The sequence below is a fragment of the Trachurus trachurus genome (assembly GCF_905171665.1).
Source record: "Trachurus trachurus genome assembly, chromosome: 4".
Classification (NCBI taxonomy): Eukaryota; Metazoa; Chordata; class Actinopteri; order Carangiformes; family Carangidae; genus Trachurus; species Trachurus trachurus.
The window spans coordinates 8,123,444-8,138,502 of NC_139898.1; the positions used below are offsets into that span (position 1 = coordinate 8,123,444).

General features: G+C 40.5%; 2 protein-coding genes across 4 annotated transcripts in view; both read left to right on the plus strand.

Moving 5' to 3' along the window:
• Nucleotides 1-142: 142 nt before the first annotated feature.
• Nucleotides 143-5,263, plus strand: klhl30 (kelch-like family member 30). Of its 3 annotated transcripts, none has more exons than XM_083970186.1 (8): nt 143-309; nt 959-1,756; nt 1,861-2,062; nt 2,640-2,735; nt 2,889-3,044; nt 3,325-3,513; nt 4,364-4,509; nt 4,630-5,263. In XM_083970186.1, exons 2-8 carry the CDS (start codon nt 983-985, stop codon nt 4,876-4,878), a joined length of 1,812 nt encoding a protein of 603 aa, XP_083826312.1. In that variant the 5' UTR covers nt 143-309; nt 959-982; the 3' UTR covers nt 4,879-5,263. The 3 variants fall into 3 exon arrangements, with proteins under 3 accessions (XP_083826312.1, XP_083826314.1, XP_083826313.1); XM_083970188.1 differs by having other exon boundaries at nt 2,640-2,726; XM_083970187.1 differs by having other exon boundaries at nt 169-309; nt 962-1,756.
• A 454-nt stretch (nt 5,264-5,717) lies between these two features.
• Nucleotides 5,718-15,059, plus strand: part of crocc2 (ciliary rootlet coiled-coil, rootletin family member 2) — a gene marked incomplete at both ends in the record, with an annotated part of 31,382 nt that continues 22,040 nt past the window's right edge. Inside the window, 3 exons of the mRNA XM_083969863.1 lie at nt 5,718-5,774; nt 6,825-6,981; nt 7,125-7,240. Of these exons, the coding sequence (XP_083825989.1) occupies nt 5,718-5,774; nt 6,825-6,981; nt 7,125-7,240 (330 nt within the window). The remainder of the gene's footprint in view (nt 5,775-6,824; nt 6,982-7,124; nt 7,241-15,059) is intronic.

A 15,059-nucleotide genomic window follows, 5' to 3' on the forward strand; every position in this document is an offset into this window, starting at 1 on the left:
TTGCAACATTCAGAAATCATTGCAGCCTTGTCATTGACCTCCATTACTGGCTTGGGACGTTGAGAAAATGCTAACTATGTGCCTGTAACAGCAGCTGCGGGTCCCATGCATGTTGTTTGGAATCTGACTTCAGGCACAGCGTCAGTCAGTCCTAAAAATAACTAAGTGAAAGACAGGCAGTCCGTCCCAGTGACTTGGCAAAAGCCTTCCACCATGCTGCCCGCTCCATGTTGATCTAACCAGCTGCTCAGCTACAAACAGCTTCTTTACTGGAAGGATGAGCCATTATTTCCATTCTCTTCTTCTGTGGTGAGTTTTTTTTGTTGTTGGTGGTGGTTCTTTACTTAATTTCACAGTATTTGATGACAGGAAATGTAATTTATTGTTGGCTTTGGAAGAGATTCGAGTCATACTGTTACAGCACATCGTACTTACAGTATCACAAGCCAAAAGTACTTTGTAGTCCTTTTAATAACACAGTGCAGCCACACGTAAAAGGCAAAGAACTTCTTTTACATGGCACTTTTTATGTTTTTGTTGTTTGATAAGGGAAAAAGAAAAGTTCAATGTGTCTCAGTGATTCACTGTGTGTCTTAGGAGTTTGAATTGGTTCCATAGTAAAAGAAATACATTTTATTATGTTGATTAAAAATCGGTTTTACTAGTAATTAATTACAACTCCAAATATCATTAATGTATTATGAAACATTTTTGTGGAAGCAATACATAACATACACAACAAAGATTATGCAACATCTCTCTGTGATGCAGGTCAATCAAAACTGTCTTTTAAATAAAATGTGCTGTTATCAAGACCATTTTAGGAGAAAGTTATTGATGTTCTCTTGTCAATAAACATTGTTTTAAAGGTTTTTTTTATACTTATCTCTGCATATTCATTTGTTTTTTTCTTTCTGTGGATAATCTGAACCTTATTTTTGCATGTCTCTCCTGAAAGAAGATTTCCTCTACATTCTGAACCATGGTGCGCAATGTGGATGACCTGGACTTCTGCCTGGCCTCCCATCCCCAGAGCATCCTGGAGGGCTTGCGTTCCCTTTGCTCTTACCCCAAACTGGTTGATGTAACACTGAGCGCAGGCGGTCGGGACTTCCCGTGTCACCGTGGCGTGCTGGCCCTCTGTAGCAAGTACTTCCGCTGCATGTTCTCGGGCGACTTTGTGGAGAGCATAACCGCCCGTGTGGAGCTTCAAGATGTCGATCCTGACATCCTCAGCTACCTGCTGGACTTTGCCTACACGGGGAAACTAACCATCAACCAGAGCAACGTGGAGGGGTTGATCTGCACCTCCAGCCAGCTGCAGTTCCAGACAGTCAGGACCGTTTGCAGCCGATACCTGCAGCATCAGATCGATGCAACAAACTGCCTGGGAATCCTGGAGTTTGGGGAGATCCATGGTTGCCCTGAGGTGGTGGCCAAAGCGCTGGCTTTCCTCTTGGAGAACTTTGAGGCTGTGCAACAAGGTGAGGAGTTTCTGCTAGTGGGAAAAGACAGACTGGTTTCCTGCCTGTCCGATGAAGGACTACAGATCCGGGCAGAATGCACCCGTGTTGGTGCCATCCTGAAATGGGTCAACCATCACAAGGAGTCTCGGCTCTGCCACCTCCCAGAGCTCCTTGCCTTGTCCCGTCTCTCTCTACTCAGCCTGGACTACCTGGCTGACACCCTCCTGAAGGACACTCTGGTTCAGGCCTCTCCCAGCTGCAGGGAAGCTGTGGAAAAAATTCACAGAGAGGTTAGTGAGTTTCTCCTTCTTTTCAATCTTATCTTTGTTTGCTCAGCGCGAATAGATTTCCAAAAACAATCATGACTTTTTTTTTTTTCTTTTTTTTTTTTTAGAAAATGGATTTGGCACCAGAATATTTGGACAGAGTCAACTCTCAGAGTCCACAACCAAATCTGCAAGAGGTGCTGTTTGTAATGGGAGGTCGTTCTCTAGATGACTCAGATGATGAAGATGACTCAGATGAAGATGAAGACAGAGACCCAAGACTGCAAAGACTGCTGCCCAGGAACTGTGCCTTCTACAACACAAAGACTAGTAAAAAATATTCTTCCCTATCACAATTTCAAGTTTGTTTAAGTTCACAATCCGTTTTACAACAGAAAATTGTTGGGAAGCGCCAGTCTGATTCCTCAATACAGTTTGGCAGATGTGTTGTAAGTCATTAAATTTAGTGCTGACAGAAAAACGGCTCTGCAGGAATGTGGTTTGGATGTGACAAAACTGGATTACCCTCTCAGTTCAAATGAACTTTTTATGATGTTGGAAGAAGGCATCTTTGTCCGTGTTTATTACATGGGACATTCAAGAAAAAATTGTTGCATCTCATTCTTAGATTTCTTGGTTTATGTTAAGACACAACATCTCCACGCTATTGAAGGTTGTGCAAGAGAAATTGTTGCTGCTGTAGTTGCTGTTTCAGGCAAGCGAACAATAACCTAGCTGTGACTTGCCTTCACTGAAATGGCCCTTGAGGACATTAATGTGTCTTTGCCTCATTTCTCAGCTACACATTTGTCATCTGTAATCTATATTTGTGAAAACTGTGTAATGTAGGTTGTCTCACTCTTTGCATGATGCTCTAACATTAACTCCATTTACTTGTTCTCTGCAGGACAGTGGCATGCGCTCCCTAATTTTCCCAACCCTAACAAGTGGGGTTACTCCATGGTCTCCTTGAACAATGATGTGTACGTCACAGGTGGGTCAGGTGCGAGCAATCTTTTAAAGCATTCACATTTCTCTGGCAGACAACAAAAGAGTTATGATAAATGATTCTGAACAGAACTCACTATTGTTTTCTTTTATGCAGAATGAAAAACACTGTCAGACTTTTGAAAATGTGCCCTTGTCTTTCTGACAGGGGGTTCGCGAGGTTTGAATACCAACACCTGGTCGACCACAGAGACCTGGAAGTACATCACAAGAGAAGGGAGGTGGGTTACTGTGGCACCCATGCTTCGGCCTCGGACTAACCACACGTCGGCAACGCTCAATGGGGAGATTTACGTCATCGGAGGTAAGAAAATAAATACAGTGCAGCATGTGGTGCCTTAAACCTGCAGTGCTCTGGAAAACTTTGATAAACCCATCTGCTCTTAATGGCTCACCTCTGCTGTGATAATTTGTAAGAATTTATTTCTTCTTTGTGGGTGAATAGCCGCAAATACGACCAGGTTCTGAAATCACAGCAACATTTTACATGTGTTTTTGCACTTTCACTTCCTTAATGGATTTGTTTTACAATTATCAAATCATGACTCATTTACCACTCATTCTGCTTTTATTCCCCTCTTAAGGTACAACATCAGCCCAAGTTGAGGTTGAGCATTACGACCCGTACAACGACACCTGGGCCTTGACATGTCCTGCTTTAAAATATGTCACCAACTTCACAGCTACAGCGTGTCATGGGAAGCTTTATGTGATTGGCTCATGTGCTATGAAGTACAATGCTTTGACCATGCAGTGCTACAATCCAGTTATAGGTAAGGATGCTCCAAACACCTCCTCATCGCTGAACAGATAAAAACTTTCTCTTTTTTAATCAATTTGCAGCATTAAATAGTAAAGATAAAAAGAAAACATTTACAACAACACTTTAAAAAAAAACTTTTTTCTCAGTTACTCAGAGACTATTTTGACTACATTCAACACACTTTTACATACAATATTAAACGTACATGTGTCTGCTAATTAGCCATACCATTTAAAGATGGTTACGTGACATATCAATCACAATGTCTGTTTAAATGAATTCTTCCATTTAAGACATTGCAACTGACTCCAAACCTGAGGACCGTTGCAACACGGATCAGGGACAGTTGCAACATATTAAACACACATTAAATTTCACTCATTAACTTTTGCTTTTTGTCTCAATATGCATAGTATCGCTCAAATATGCATTGTTTTACAATAATACTATAGTAATATTTATTTATTTAGTAATATTTACACAGTTTGAGGTTTGTTTTGTGTAGAACACAGGCCTTGAGTCAATGTGCAGATGTTACTGGTGGTATTAAATCTCAATAGCTCAGTGTGAGACAAGAAGAATGGAACAATTTTGCAATACAAGATTTTTAATCATCTTCAATTCCCTCCATTCTTCCTCTTGTTTTTTTTTTTTTTTTACCAAACATTTAGTTTTAACATTGTTATAGATTATTGTGTTCAGTCATTACAACTATGTTGATTAAAATGCTGAACCCTAACATTATAAAATGCAGTATGGATATTCTTTTTTCTGTGAAATCTTTTATCAGTATGTATACGGGATATAAATATATATATCTATTGTATTTATTTATTTATATATATACATATTTTTTACAGATAACTGGATCAGCATATGCTCGCCCTTCATCCCAAAGTACTTGTCCTCTCCCTGTTCTGTTTGTGTGGATGGAATTATATATCTGGTTGCTGACAACACTAAGAAAGTCTACTGTTATGATCCAGAGGCAAACATGTGGCAGAAGGTGAGCGTAGGGATCAGTGACAACAATCAAAACAATGCAGTCGATTGGGGAAAAAAGGATCAGTTTTGATACTTATTATATTTTACATTTAAATATTTGATGATGTTTCTCTCTCATCAGGTACAGCTTCTCCACATGCTCCATGAGAATGGTGGCCTGGTAACATTAGACGGGAAGTTGTTTGTCACTGGAGGTCATTGGAAAGGTATGGAGGGGGACTATGGGGTGGAAGTGGAGGTTTACAACCGAGCATCCAACGCCTGGGAAGTGGAGGGCTACCTGCCGAGACTTTGGTTCTACAGCGGCGTCTCTAGCATCTTCCTTGACCCATCACACTGGCCTGAGCTTTTCCCCACTGATTCAACATGACACTGTTTTCTGTCCTGACAGGACGGAGCTCAGGGTCAAAAAGTCCACTGAGACGTGCTCCTGTCATATTTCTGTAGAGAACAAGTGGAATGTTAATCACTGGATGTCATTGTGCCCTAGAATAGTGTGTTATATGATCCTCAGGTATTCTTGGTTGTGTTAAGACCGGCTTGGCTGCTCAGCTGGTGTTTATTTATACTTTGTATCATGTGTTTTAGATCTGAATTCCTTTTGTGTTATTGGATGGTACCTGTGAATCAGTAAATCTTTGTAGAAACAGTTTTTGGGCGTACTTTTATTATTATAATTATTATAATTGGTTGTATTAGGCTTTGCAACTGAAAATGTTCACTTGTGAATAAAATGTGTTGATGAAAATGGTCAATCAGATGTAGGTTGGTAATTCATTGGGAAAACACTGTTTATACTTGCCCTTGGCGTCTTGATCATTAACCCACTGGAATCCAGTGAGTTCCGCTTGACTCGTAGCGTCTGTGCTGCCATGGAAACACCCAAGCCAACATTCTGTTTCTATGGCAAAGGCCCGGAAGCGTGTGGTCACCTGGCAACGTCGACAGGGATCAGAGTGGTGGTGACTCCTGCTTGCAAGTCGCTCCTAAAAACTTCTGCCAGTGTAGTTTCACTCTGAAGTCTTTTCTCAATGCAGGTAACAGTTCAACAGTTCTCCTATCTATTTCTCATCACACAGTGGTAGTGATATGTCAGGTTAGCGTTTTGTTTGAGCCATAAAAATGTTTCCTAGTTGCATTAGCGTATAAGCAAGCTAACGCTAACGCCCAAAGCTAACATTTTACTACCAAAGTTTGGACAGTTTTGCAATGAGTTCTGAACGGGAGCCAGGTGGACACTCGCCCAGACTGGAGGATGTGATTCAGGTTGGTAACAAATACTATTTTCATGAGGCAAACAAACAAAACAACACAACAACAACAAAACAGAATACACTTGGGAAATACAGGTGTGAATAATTAATGAATTAATTTCGTTGCACTGCTTTGGTTTCCTATTGTATAAGGTTAACTTACTCCCTGTCACACTGTTGCTTAATTGGGTAAGTTACTTGAATATAGCAGATCATCTGTTAGAAGTGTAATTAGAAACACCTGCTATGAAAAACAGCAGTGGTGGAAAAAGTACTCTTTAGTAATGTAAAAGTAGTAAAACAGTGTAGAAATATTATGAAACAGGTAAATTGTGCATTTAAAGAAGAGTGAAATGCTTTACAGTATATCTTGGGATAATAAAAGAATAATTGATGCTATGGTATTTCATTGTTACAGCTGGTGGAGGTGGCAATAACATTAAGGTTCATGTGGTAGTTTACAAGACATACAGCATAATAACTTGAATCTGCAAAATAACCAGTAAATAGCTTTAAATGTAATTGACTTAAAACTGGGATAATGAAAGTATGGATTAGGATGAGTACCTTAAAACTGTACTTTGCTACAGTACTTTTTGCGACTTTTTTTTATTTTTTAACACTTTTGAAAACATGTTTCCATACCCAAAACAGGAGGTATATTTGGGAATACTACTTCTTTTTGAGACCTTCCTTTACTGACTCTGATACAAACACTGGTAGAGTAACTGAATAGTTACCTGAATCATGTAGATTGCATGTCAGGATTTTGGTGCATTTTGTTCTCCTGTTGTGAAAGGTAAGTAATCCAGGAACATTTTTAGGAATTTTCATTATATGATACTTTATACCTCTACATTTATCAGACAATTTAGGTTGCTTCATATATTAAACATTTTCTCACAAATTATATCAAAAATGAAATATTGATGTATCAAGGAAAATTTCTTCATAAATAATCTATAAACCCCTAGGGGCTAATGTAATGAATGTAATGAATCTGGTTTCTGTTTAGTGGTTGTCAGGGTTAAAAGATGTGTTGTGGTGATTGGTGTGTTTTTAGAAGTTGGAGGAGTCCTTGCTTCAATCTGATGGCAGCTCTGGAGAGAGGACTCTGACACTGCGAGGTGATGGACAGGAGTCCAGTTTCACAGAGCCCATGCCTGTCTCCACGCGTATCCGCCAGATCATAACACGCAACCTGGTTGAACAGCCACATGGTAGGGAAGAGAGCTTTAATTGAAACGCACAGACAAATGCTTTGAACACGTCCAGTCCAGACAATAAATCTCCCTTGCTAGACATCAGCTATCATGTGGTAAAACTGAGACTTTTGTATGCATGATCTGCTACCTAATCTCAGGTGAGAGCTCTGATGTCAGTGAGCCAGAGGAGAGCAGGGCCCAGAGGGAGCAGCTGTCTCCAAGCCTGAGGGACCGTGACCGGCCGTTAGTCAAGCAGGCCAGTGTGACTGACACGGTAGGAGTGACACAGGGTGGCAACACATTCTCATGTCAAGGTTGAAGCGTGGCACATTATCAGTATTAGTATTATTTGTATTTGCTGTACCCATGCAATTCTGTCACCAAAATCAGATGACACACCAAATAGAATACATATACTACTGTAGGTAAAATGCACATCATCTAACCATTCTTCATTTGAAGAGCAGTTCTTTTCATTATTCGGATACCATATTTTATGTTATTGACAATGTGTGACTATGATGAATTACACTTCATGACATGGTATCTCTAAATACATTTTTCCCCCTAAAGTGTTTCCCATATTCACTTTAACACACTGAGCCTGCATTAGTAAACATTGTTTTTACTGTCAGATGTTAATGCAGCTTTAACTGGAGTTGGAGTCTCCAGCACTGCAGACAGTAAGTTTGTGCAGTTTTGTTTGGAGATGAGATCAAGAGGGTCAGCCACACTAGAGCATTGACTGCAAAAAGCTACATGCGTTTGAAATGGAATATGGTTACAGTAAACATCAGCGTAGCACAGCTCTTTCCAGCAGGGAAAGTCTTTTGGAGCTGAACAAACAAACATTGTGGGAAGGTTGAAACAGCTCTGCATGTACTGTAGTGAAAACTGGAGGAGGGGGGGGGGTTACAGTCTCTCAATTGCATTAATGTTTCTTGACATATGCACATATTTTATGTCATACACTCTTCTTTAATTAGCAGCTATTGAACTGCAGTTTATAGATTACAGTAAGTACTGCATAGGCGTCCTTTGTGAGTTTGTGTGTGTGGGTGCATCTGCATGCATGTGCTTGTGTGTATGTGTTTTTAAGTGTAAATAAGAGAGGGGAAGGTGGTTTCATGAAGGGTTTCCTTGTGGTCTGCTTGGGTAGACTCAGACCCCCTGTGCTCAGGAGAACCGGCGTCTCCCTTCATAGCCCACCCCCCCAACCATGTAGCAGCCGCTGTTTTGGGGGGAAATTGTGAAGGTCACTGGCCTCCTCCCTTGAGACTATCGAAGAAAAAGCTCATTTTTCATGGTGCACAAAGCAGCCATTTGTGATAACACTGCGCTCATTCTGCTGCTTAAATCTAATGAACTCCTACTGTTTGTCTTACTCTTGGAACTTATTTTAAAACCACGGCTATAAATATAACTTAATTAGCTTGGCAGATATATATATAGCATATTTATTTTGTTGATATATTTAGATGTGTGAAAAGTCACGAAACAGAAAAAACATAAGCATGTGTTGCTGGTGGAGATGCTCACTGTACAAATTTGAAGTATGGAGATGTAGGATAAGCACAACATAATTTTTTTAATGTTTTTATCAGAAAGATCATCATCATAACTTTTTAATGTGTGAATGTTTTAGCCGGCCTCACAAGTCAGGAGGTTCATTGTCCTGTTGTGACTTGTCTGTTCAATTGAAAACTCCTGTCCTCTCTTGACTATTTTTTCCCTGCAGGACAGCATGATTGTTTGGCAGCTTTGCTGTTATGTGATGTTAATGCGATGTGCTAAGCAATGCCTTAGAGACAAATAACTATGGCACTTGAATGAAATTAACACTTAGGCCAGCAGTCTTACAGTATGTGCATCCACCTATATCCCTCAGCATTTAATGCTGAAAGGATCATAGCAGCATACACATCATAAACATACTGATCATTTCAATTTTTATGTATAATTTTAAGCACCATTTAAGTTTATCTTGTATCATCAAATTGCAACAATGGGGGTGGGAAAAAGTTAAATATAATTTCTAACTGCAGGGTTTTGATAGTATCATAAATCATCATATCAGAAATCATTCCAAGCAATTTGTCTGTAAAGCTAACAAAATATCTTATTGAGTTCTTGTAGTTTCTGTTTCACCAGTATTTGTTTGATGGAATGCAATGTTGTGAAACATACTTGCAGTGGACACAAAAAGGACAAATATTATAAAAGTGAGTAAGATAATGTTCTTAATATTGATATCAGTTATATTGCCCAACCCTTTTTTGTTGAAAAGCAGCTTTTGGGAAGTGTTGTGAGATCATGTGAGAAATCTCAGCACGTACTGTACTTACTGCTTGGATAAGTCACACAGAAAGCTCTAACTGAAATTTGTCTTGATAGTTTGCACATTGCTCAAGGATAAGGATAAGAGTGAAGGGCCAGCTGCAGCATCCCTTAAGCAGTTTTTAGTTGCATGTGTTGAGGTCGAGGTATCACCATGCTCATACTGTAACAGCCATCAGTCCCAGCTCACAGCTGGAGGATGCCCTCCTGTCACTTCCAGATGTCAAACTACCATCCCACCTGCTTTCTACTTTCAGGCCAATCCCCCCCACACCTTTTAAGATCAGGTTGATTCCATGTGACTGGGTATGTTTCATTTCAGTTCATCAAGAACGCTTTCAACATTTGGCAACGTTGTGTTTATTTTCTGTATGTTGTCATTATTTTGAGTCTGATGTAGAGGATCTATATCCTGTATCAGATGTTTTTTCATAAAATTTCATTAAATTAAAATGTCAACAAACTTTTCAAGTCAGCAGCAGGAGGCTGTTAATCATTCTATGAGTAGAGTTAGATCTCTCTATCTTTATTGTTATATATTTGCTGCTCAGTAATTTTCCAGCAGATTCAGCAACAATAGAGTCTCTGCTGGTTGCCTGGCAATTTCTCAGTGACAACAAGACTCCAGGCCTTCCTGCCAAGACATAATCTCACACATAACCTCTGTTGTTTGTTGATTTTAACACTTCTGTTTTTGTCATTTTTACAAGTCAGTTTATTGTACAGATTAATTAAATGTATTATAATTTGTTAGTTTGAGAGGATAAGTGATAGTTAAGTGAGATTATCTTAATTTTATCCTCTCAAACTAAGTTTAGGCAACTTTACAATGCTGAAAATAGGAATATTTATGAAAATGTCAAATGAGGTCTTTGAAGCACATTTTCTGTTTTAAAAAATGTGGCCCCATTTGACAATACTCCGATTTACCATATATTACTTAAGTACCAAAGGTCTCTTTCAGGAGTCCATCTGATGCTCACAGTGTTAAAATGTCAGACTGAAGGTGGTCCAACGCAGAATGTGTCACAGTTAAGAAACATACATAGTTATGCTGAATTCCCATATTTCCACAGTTTTCCTTGAGTCTCTTTAACTTGACAGAAGACCATTAACGCAACACTGGTGAAGTCACACCTGGACTCTGAAAGCTTTCCTCTGTGTCTCTGTTAAGTTACTCAATGTGATCTCTGGTGACCCCACAAATTTGCACCTGAACCTGGATCAACCTTGACCCAGTTTGTGAGTTGGATGGCCTGGGAGGTTGGAGAACATGTTCAGTTGAATTCTGAACCCTCTGTGTTGCTTTTGGAGCCCTGCCAGTGTGCATGTTGTCATACATCGACATCTATACCCTACTGCCTGAACACTTAGCAAATGCCTGTACAATATTGCGATGTGGCAGTCACTTGGATAAAGATAAACTCTTGTTGAATGATTTCTGACACCAACTGCCATTTACCAGTGCCCTCGGAAATTTTGAATCCCCTGGGTCTCTGCAAAAGAGCCCTGTCAAACATACTTTGGTAGATAAAGTCTGTTTTTAGGGATTGTGTTACTGTCCCCTTTTATCCCACTACCCCCTTCTGTTTCAAGTTTGTTTTTCCTACTGGCACAAACCCATTCATTTAGGCTGCAGTTTGAATGGAACACTGCCAAAAAGGCTGACTCCTTCAACTATCATGAAATTGTAAAAATTAATTGCCTTCCGCAGAGAAAATATGCTTAAAAGCCCGCCCCAGTGTTGAATTTTTGATGAAAGTATTCCATTAAACCCTTTCAACATTTGGCATTAGGCTTCTCATGTTACCTGACTTTAAAGTCAAACATTAAACACACTTTTCAGTTCTTTTTTTGCATGTCAAGAAAGTCTAATCAAAAGTGAAGCCTTGAACTGAATGAATGGGTGTGTGTCTAAATTTTGTACAGCATTGTCCTTTGCCGAGGGCATTTGTGTGAAGTGGTGCAAGGCCAGGCGCATGCTTGTGAGTACACAGCATGTATTATTAGTTTGGCAGTATTTACACAGCTCACTTGTATCCTTGTATGCCATCACAGCAGCTGTCCCCATAACCAAAACTTTCACTCCATGGTAACAAACGCACAGCAGCTCCCTATCCACACTTCCCATTCCCCCTGTTTGTTATCCCACATTGTGTAATTACGGTCAGTGATGATACATAAACAGCTTTCACAATCAGCTGGGGCTCTTTCACAGAGTCAGCACTCAGGGGGTAATGGGTATGTTGTTGAAGTAGGATAGTAAGTTTTTTGGGCAGCTTGGGGACGATGGACATCCGCTCCAGCTGTGTTTAGGAATCTGACAGATAGTGCACTCCATTAATTCCCTTTATTAAGCCTCTGGGCCCAGGCCAAGCCAGGGAAAACGATTGCAGCTGTAACCCTTCACATGCTGGCTGGACTGTGCATTCATGGCCAGATGTCGCCCTGGGTTAGTCAGAGATAGAAAGAAAGAGAACTAAGGATGTGGACTAGCTGCTGGCTGTGCCCCGCAAATGTATTTATATACAGATAAACAAGGTATGGGTAGGGTTGGTTTTATGTAATAGAAGAGGAAAAAACTCTGAGACATTTCCAAAAACTCAGTTGAAAAATTAAATGAGCTGGTGTTACTGGATCTTCAAATATTGTGACATTTGGTCAGTGAGAGAATATCATAATCATAACTTGGTAACTGAAATGGATTGGATTTTGATCTACCACATGAGCAAAGCAGCAACTTTTGGCCAAATACCAAAGGCTTCACAAGGGCCTTGAAAATGATTCTCTTGTTGCTTGTTGGCAGATGAATCAAAGCAAGATTATCCCTTGATGTTGTTTGAAATATTTATCAAAAGAGACAATACAAGGAGTGGCACAAATCATAAATATCAAGAAATATAAAAGCTAATTCAAAGCACATTTTAAGAGGCTGAAAAGTCTTTTACTTTGGAAACATAAGCGGGGCTCAAGAAACACATACTTGGGATTGAAAAAATAAAAGGAACCATAGCAACCATATGGAGGCATAAAACATACCATGACATAGGGGCTGTTTTTGTATAAATTGCATCTTAAACATTATTGCAAAATGGCAGATTACCTCAAAGAGTCCGGCTGCATCAGGACTGGGCACAGCCCACTTGGGCTACTAAGGCTGGTCGAGAGTGATTGGACTCTGAGGCAGATCGTAAATAGCACGGGTGTTCAGTGAGCACACTTCAGGGCCCCCAGTAAGGCCTGTAAGCCCTTGAGTTAGGGCAGATGGAGGACTGGGATTACTTGCTTCTCTCTTTTGCCTTTTTACAGTCACCAATGGATGGGTGTGTTGAGAAGAACAATGAGTTCAAGCTCACTTGGAGATGAGGATGATGAGATTTAATGATGCAAGCAGAGCAAGGGAGTAGATGGCAGTGTAGGAGAGTTTAGTGAAGGTGGGGGTCTCCACAGCAGACTGTTATGGCATACTCTTGGGAGCTTCCTGAATGGAGCATGGCTAATCCAGAGCAGCCCCCGGCCTCCTGCTTTACAGCTGACTGGGGAGAAACCATAAAAAAGCGTCCTCTCTGTAGTGTGTGGAACAGGGGCGAGGCGCTGGCAAGTAGCCCACACACTGGAGCTATGTATGAAAAAGCGCAAACAACCCTCCCCATCAGGGCAGAGTGGGGACTTTTAGGATTTGCCAGGGACACCTGGTCACTGAGTGCATTGCATGGTATGGAAGAAGTAGTCTACAGCAATGATAGTTGGTGAGAGATCTGAAATACACATGCTGCATCCGTAAAACACTAAGGACAATGTATATACAAAATAAGCCCATAGAGAGGGACAAGAAGTCAAGTTTGAAATGTGAAAAGCTTAGTTGTAGACTCCAGCTTGTGGTTTGACCATATGAAGGTTTGCATTTCACAGCTTCAGAGGCCCAAGTTTCACATGTGTCTCATTTGTTTATTTTAAACTTTATCTATTGCGCCTTTGTTTGGCGACATTTGCCGTTCAGTGTGCCCTCCTGACTGTTTTTTTGCAATACATTGTATAAATTCACAGTTTCCCACCAAAACACAGGACTGTTTCATGCATGCATTAATACAGTTTGTACATCCTGTATTGTGTTGTCCATACACATGTTGTGTTACAGCATGGTTTGTGGACAAAAACTAACATTGCACTTTTGAAATACATTGGGCCTTTATATGAATCCTGGATTGTCATCTGATCAAAAGACTTTACTATGTGTGACTCATGCACAAGTGCCACCCAACTGGTGGATTTTACCTATGATGCTTTCTTTGGGGCTTGCAAATGACAAATATGTATGAATAATATAGCATTTTGTATTATGTCCTCTTGTTGAATTGAATAAGTTTTGATTTCATGAGTTACATCGTCTCAGTTGGTGATACTTGGTGGTCCACTTCCTCAACAACATTAGACCTCGCTGTAACTCTCCAAATGCTCATTTACTGTTATAAACCTTGTGTGCTACGGCCATTTACCCAAGGTGTATTTATAAAGTTCATGCTTGTTAGTGAGGCAGTGTTATTGCTATAGTTGTGCCAAAATACTTGAAAAGATGCATATTCACTAATACTCCACACACAGCTGTTTCCAGGAGTCCCTTTAAACACAGCTGCGGCAGTTCTGTGTGTTTCAAACACTCCGCCCATGTTGTTCCTCCCTTCTCAGTCTCTAAAGCTGTCACCTCAACAACGGGCAGTAAAAGAAGCTTTTGTGCGCTCCAGGTCCTCAGAGAAAAACACCGAAAGCACAGAGCCAAGTGCATGATGGCCGTTCGTGTAGTTTGTAGTATAAAATTCTGAAATGGACATTTGGAAATGTGTTAATAATGGTGGCAAAGTGGCTGGGTCCAGTGTTGAACAGTGAGACTATTGTCTTGGCTCTCTTGGAGCCTGCTGGAGAGATTAAGCACCCAGAGAAGAGATGAGGTACAGAAGAGAGAAGGGAGGGAGTGGGTCGCAGGGTTGATTTGAAGGGCTTGGATGGTGGTTTGGAGTGTGTTGCAGGGGAGGGGGCTCTCTTCCTCTCTTTTTAAATGAGAAGTCGGCAAGGGCAGCTGGAGGCACGCAGTGTGTTGTAGTGCTCTGGGGCCATGTGGTTTGTATTAGTGAGGACAGGGTGTCTGGCACCAGGATAGAGAGTGGGTGGTGCAGAGGGAATTTAGGTTGTGTGAGGTTGAGAGGTTACAGGACATTTGGATTTCAGATATGGGAGAGGATATGAGATTCCACAATGAGAAAGACCAGTACATTTGTATGTCTTTTGTTTGTAGATGCATTTGGCAGATACATTGCACTCACACAGCCCTACATGCAACAACACCAGTGTACAATCACATTAACACCCATCTTTAAGCATAGCCACTGTTTCTCCAACCCTCATGGTAGTTGTGTTGTGTTATTTTTCTTGTCAGTCAAAATGTTGACCATTATAGCGTTATTGTTCTTGTAGGGAAAGCAAATGTTTTATCTCATCATCGTTGATATCATTGAATCATATGATGATAGTAAAAAATAATTACAGTATTAGCTGGGTATTGTAAGACCTTTTTGGCTTGAACTTGCATTCACAGAATTCATTGAGCAAAGTTCCCTCGCAGCGACTCACCCCACCCACTGTTGACAACTGCTAAATGACTCATCTGAATGCTAAGTTACCCCTTAGCAAAACTATTTATCATTGGTACATCCAAATAAAACAGATGAGATAGACTGAGTTACCAGTCCGTTAAGTACACC

What these genes read in the sequence shown, in the direction of transcription:
- klhl30 (XM_083970186.1), top strand. Translation starts at nt 983, where the DNA reads ATGGTGCGCAATGTGGATGACCTGGACTTCTGCCTGGCCTCCCATCCC. An exon ending in GTACGTCACAGGTGGGTCAG is followed by an intron (nt 2,736 to 2,888) that starts GTGCGAGCAATC and finishes TCTTTCTGACAG; the next exon opens with GGGGTTCGCGAGGTTTGAAT. An exon ending in GTGCTACAATCCAGTTATAG is followed by an intron (nt 3,514 to 4,363) that starts GTAAGGATGCTC and finishes TATTTTTTACAG; the next exon opens with ATAACTGGATCAGCATATGC.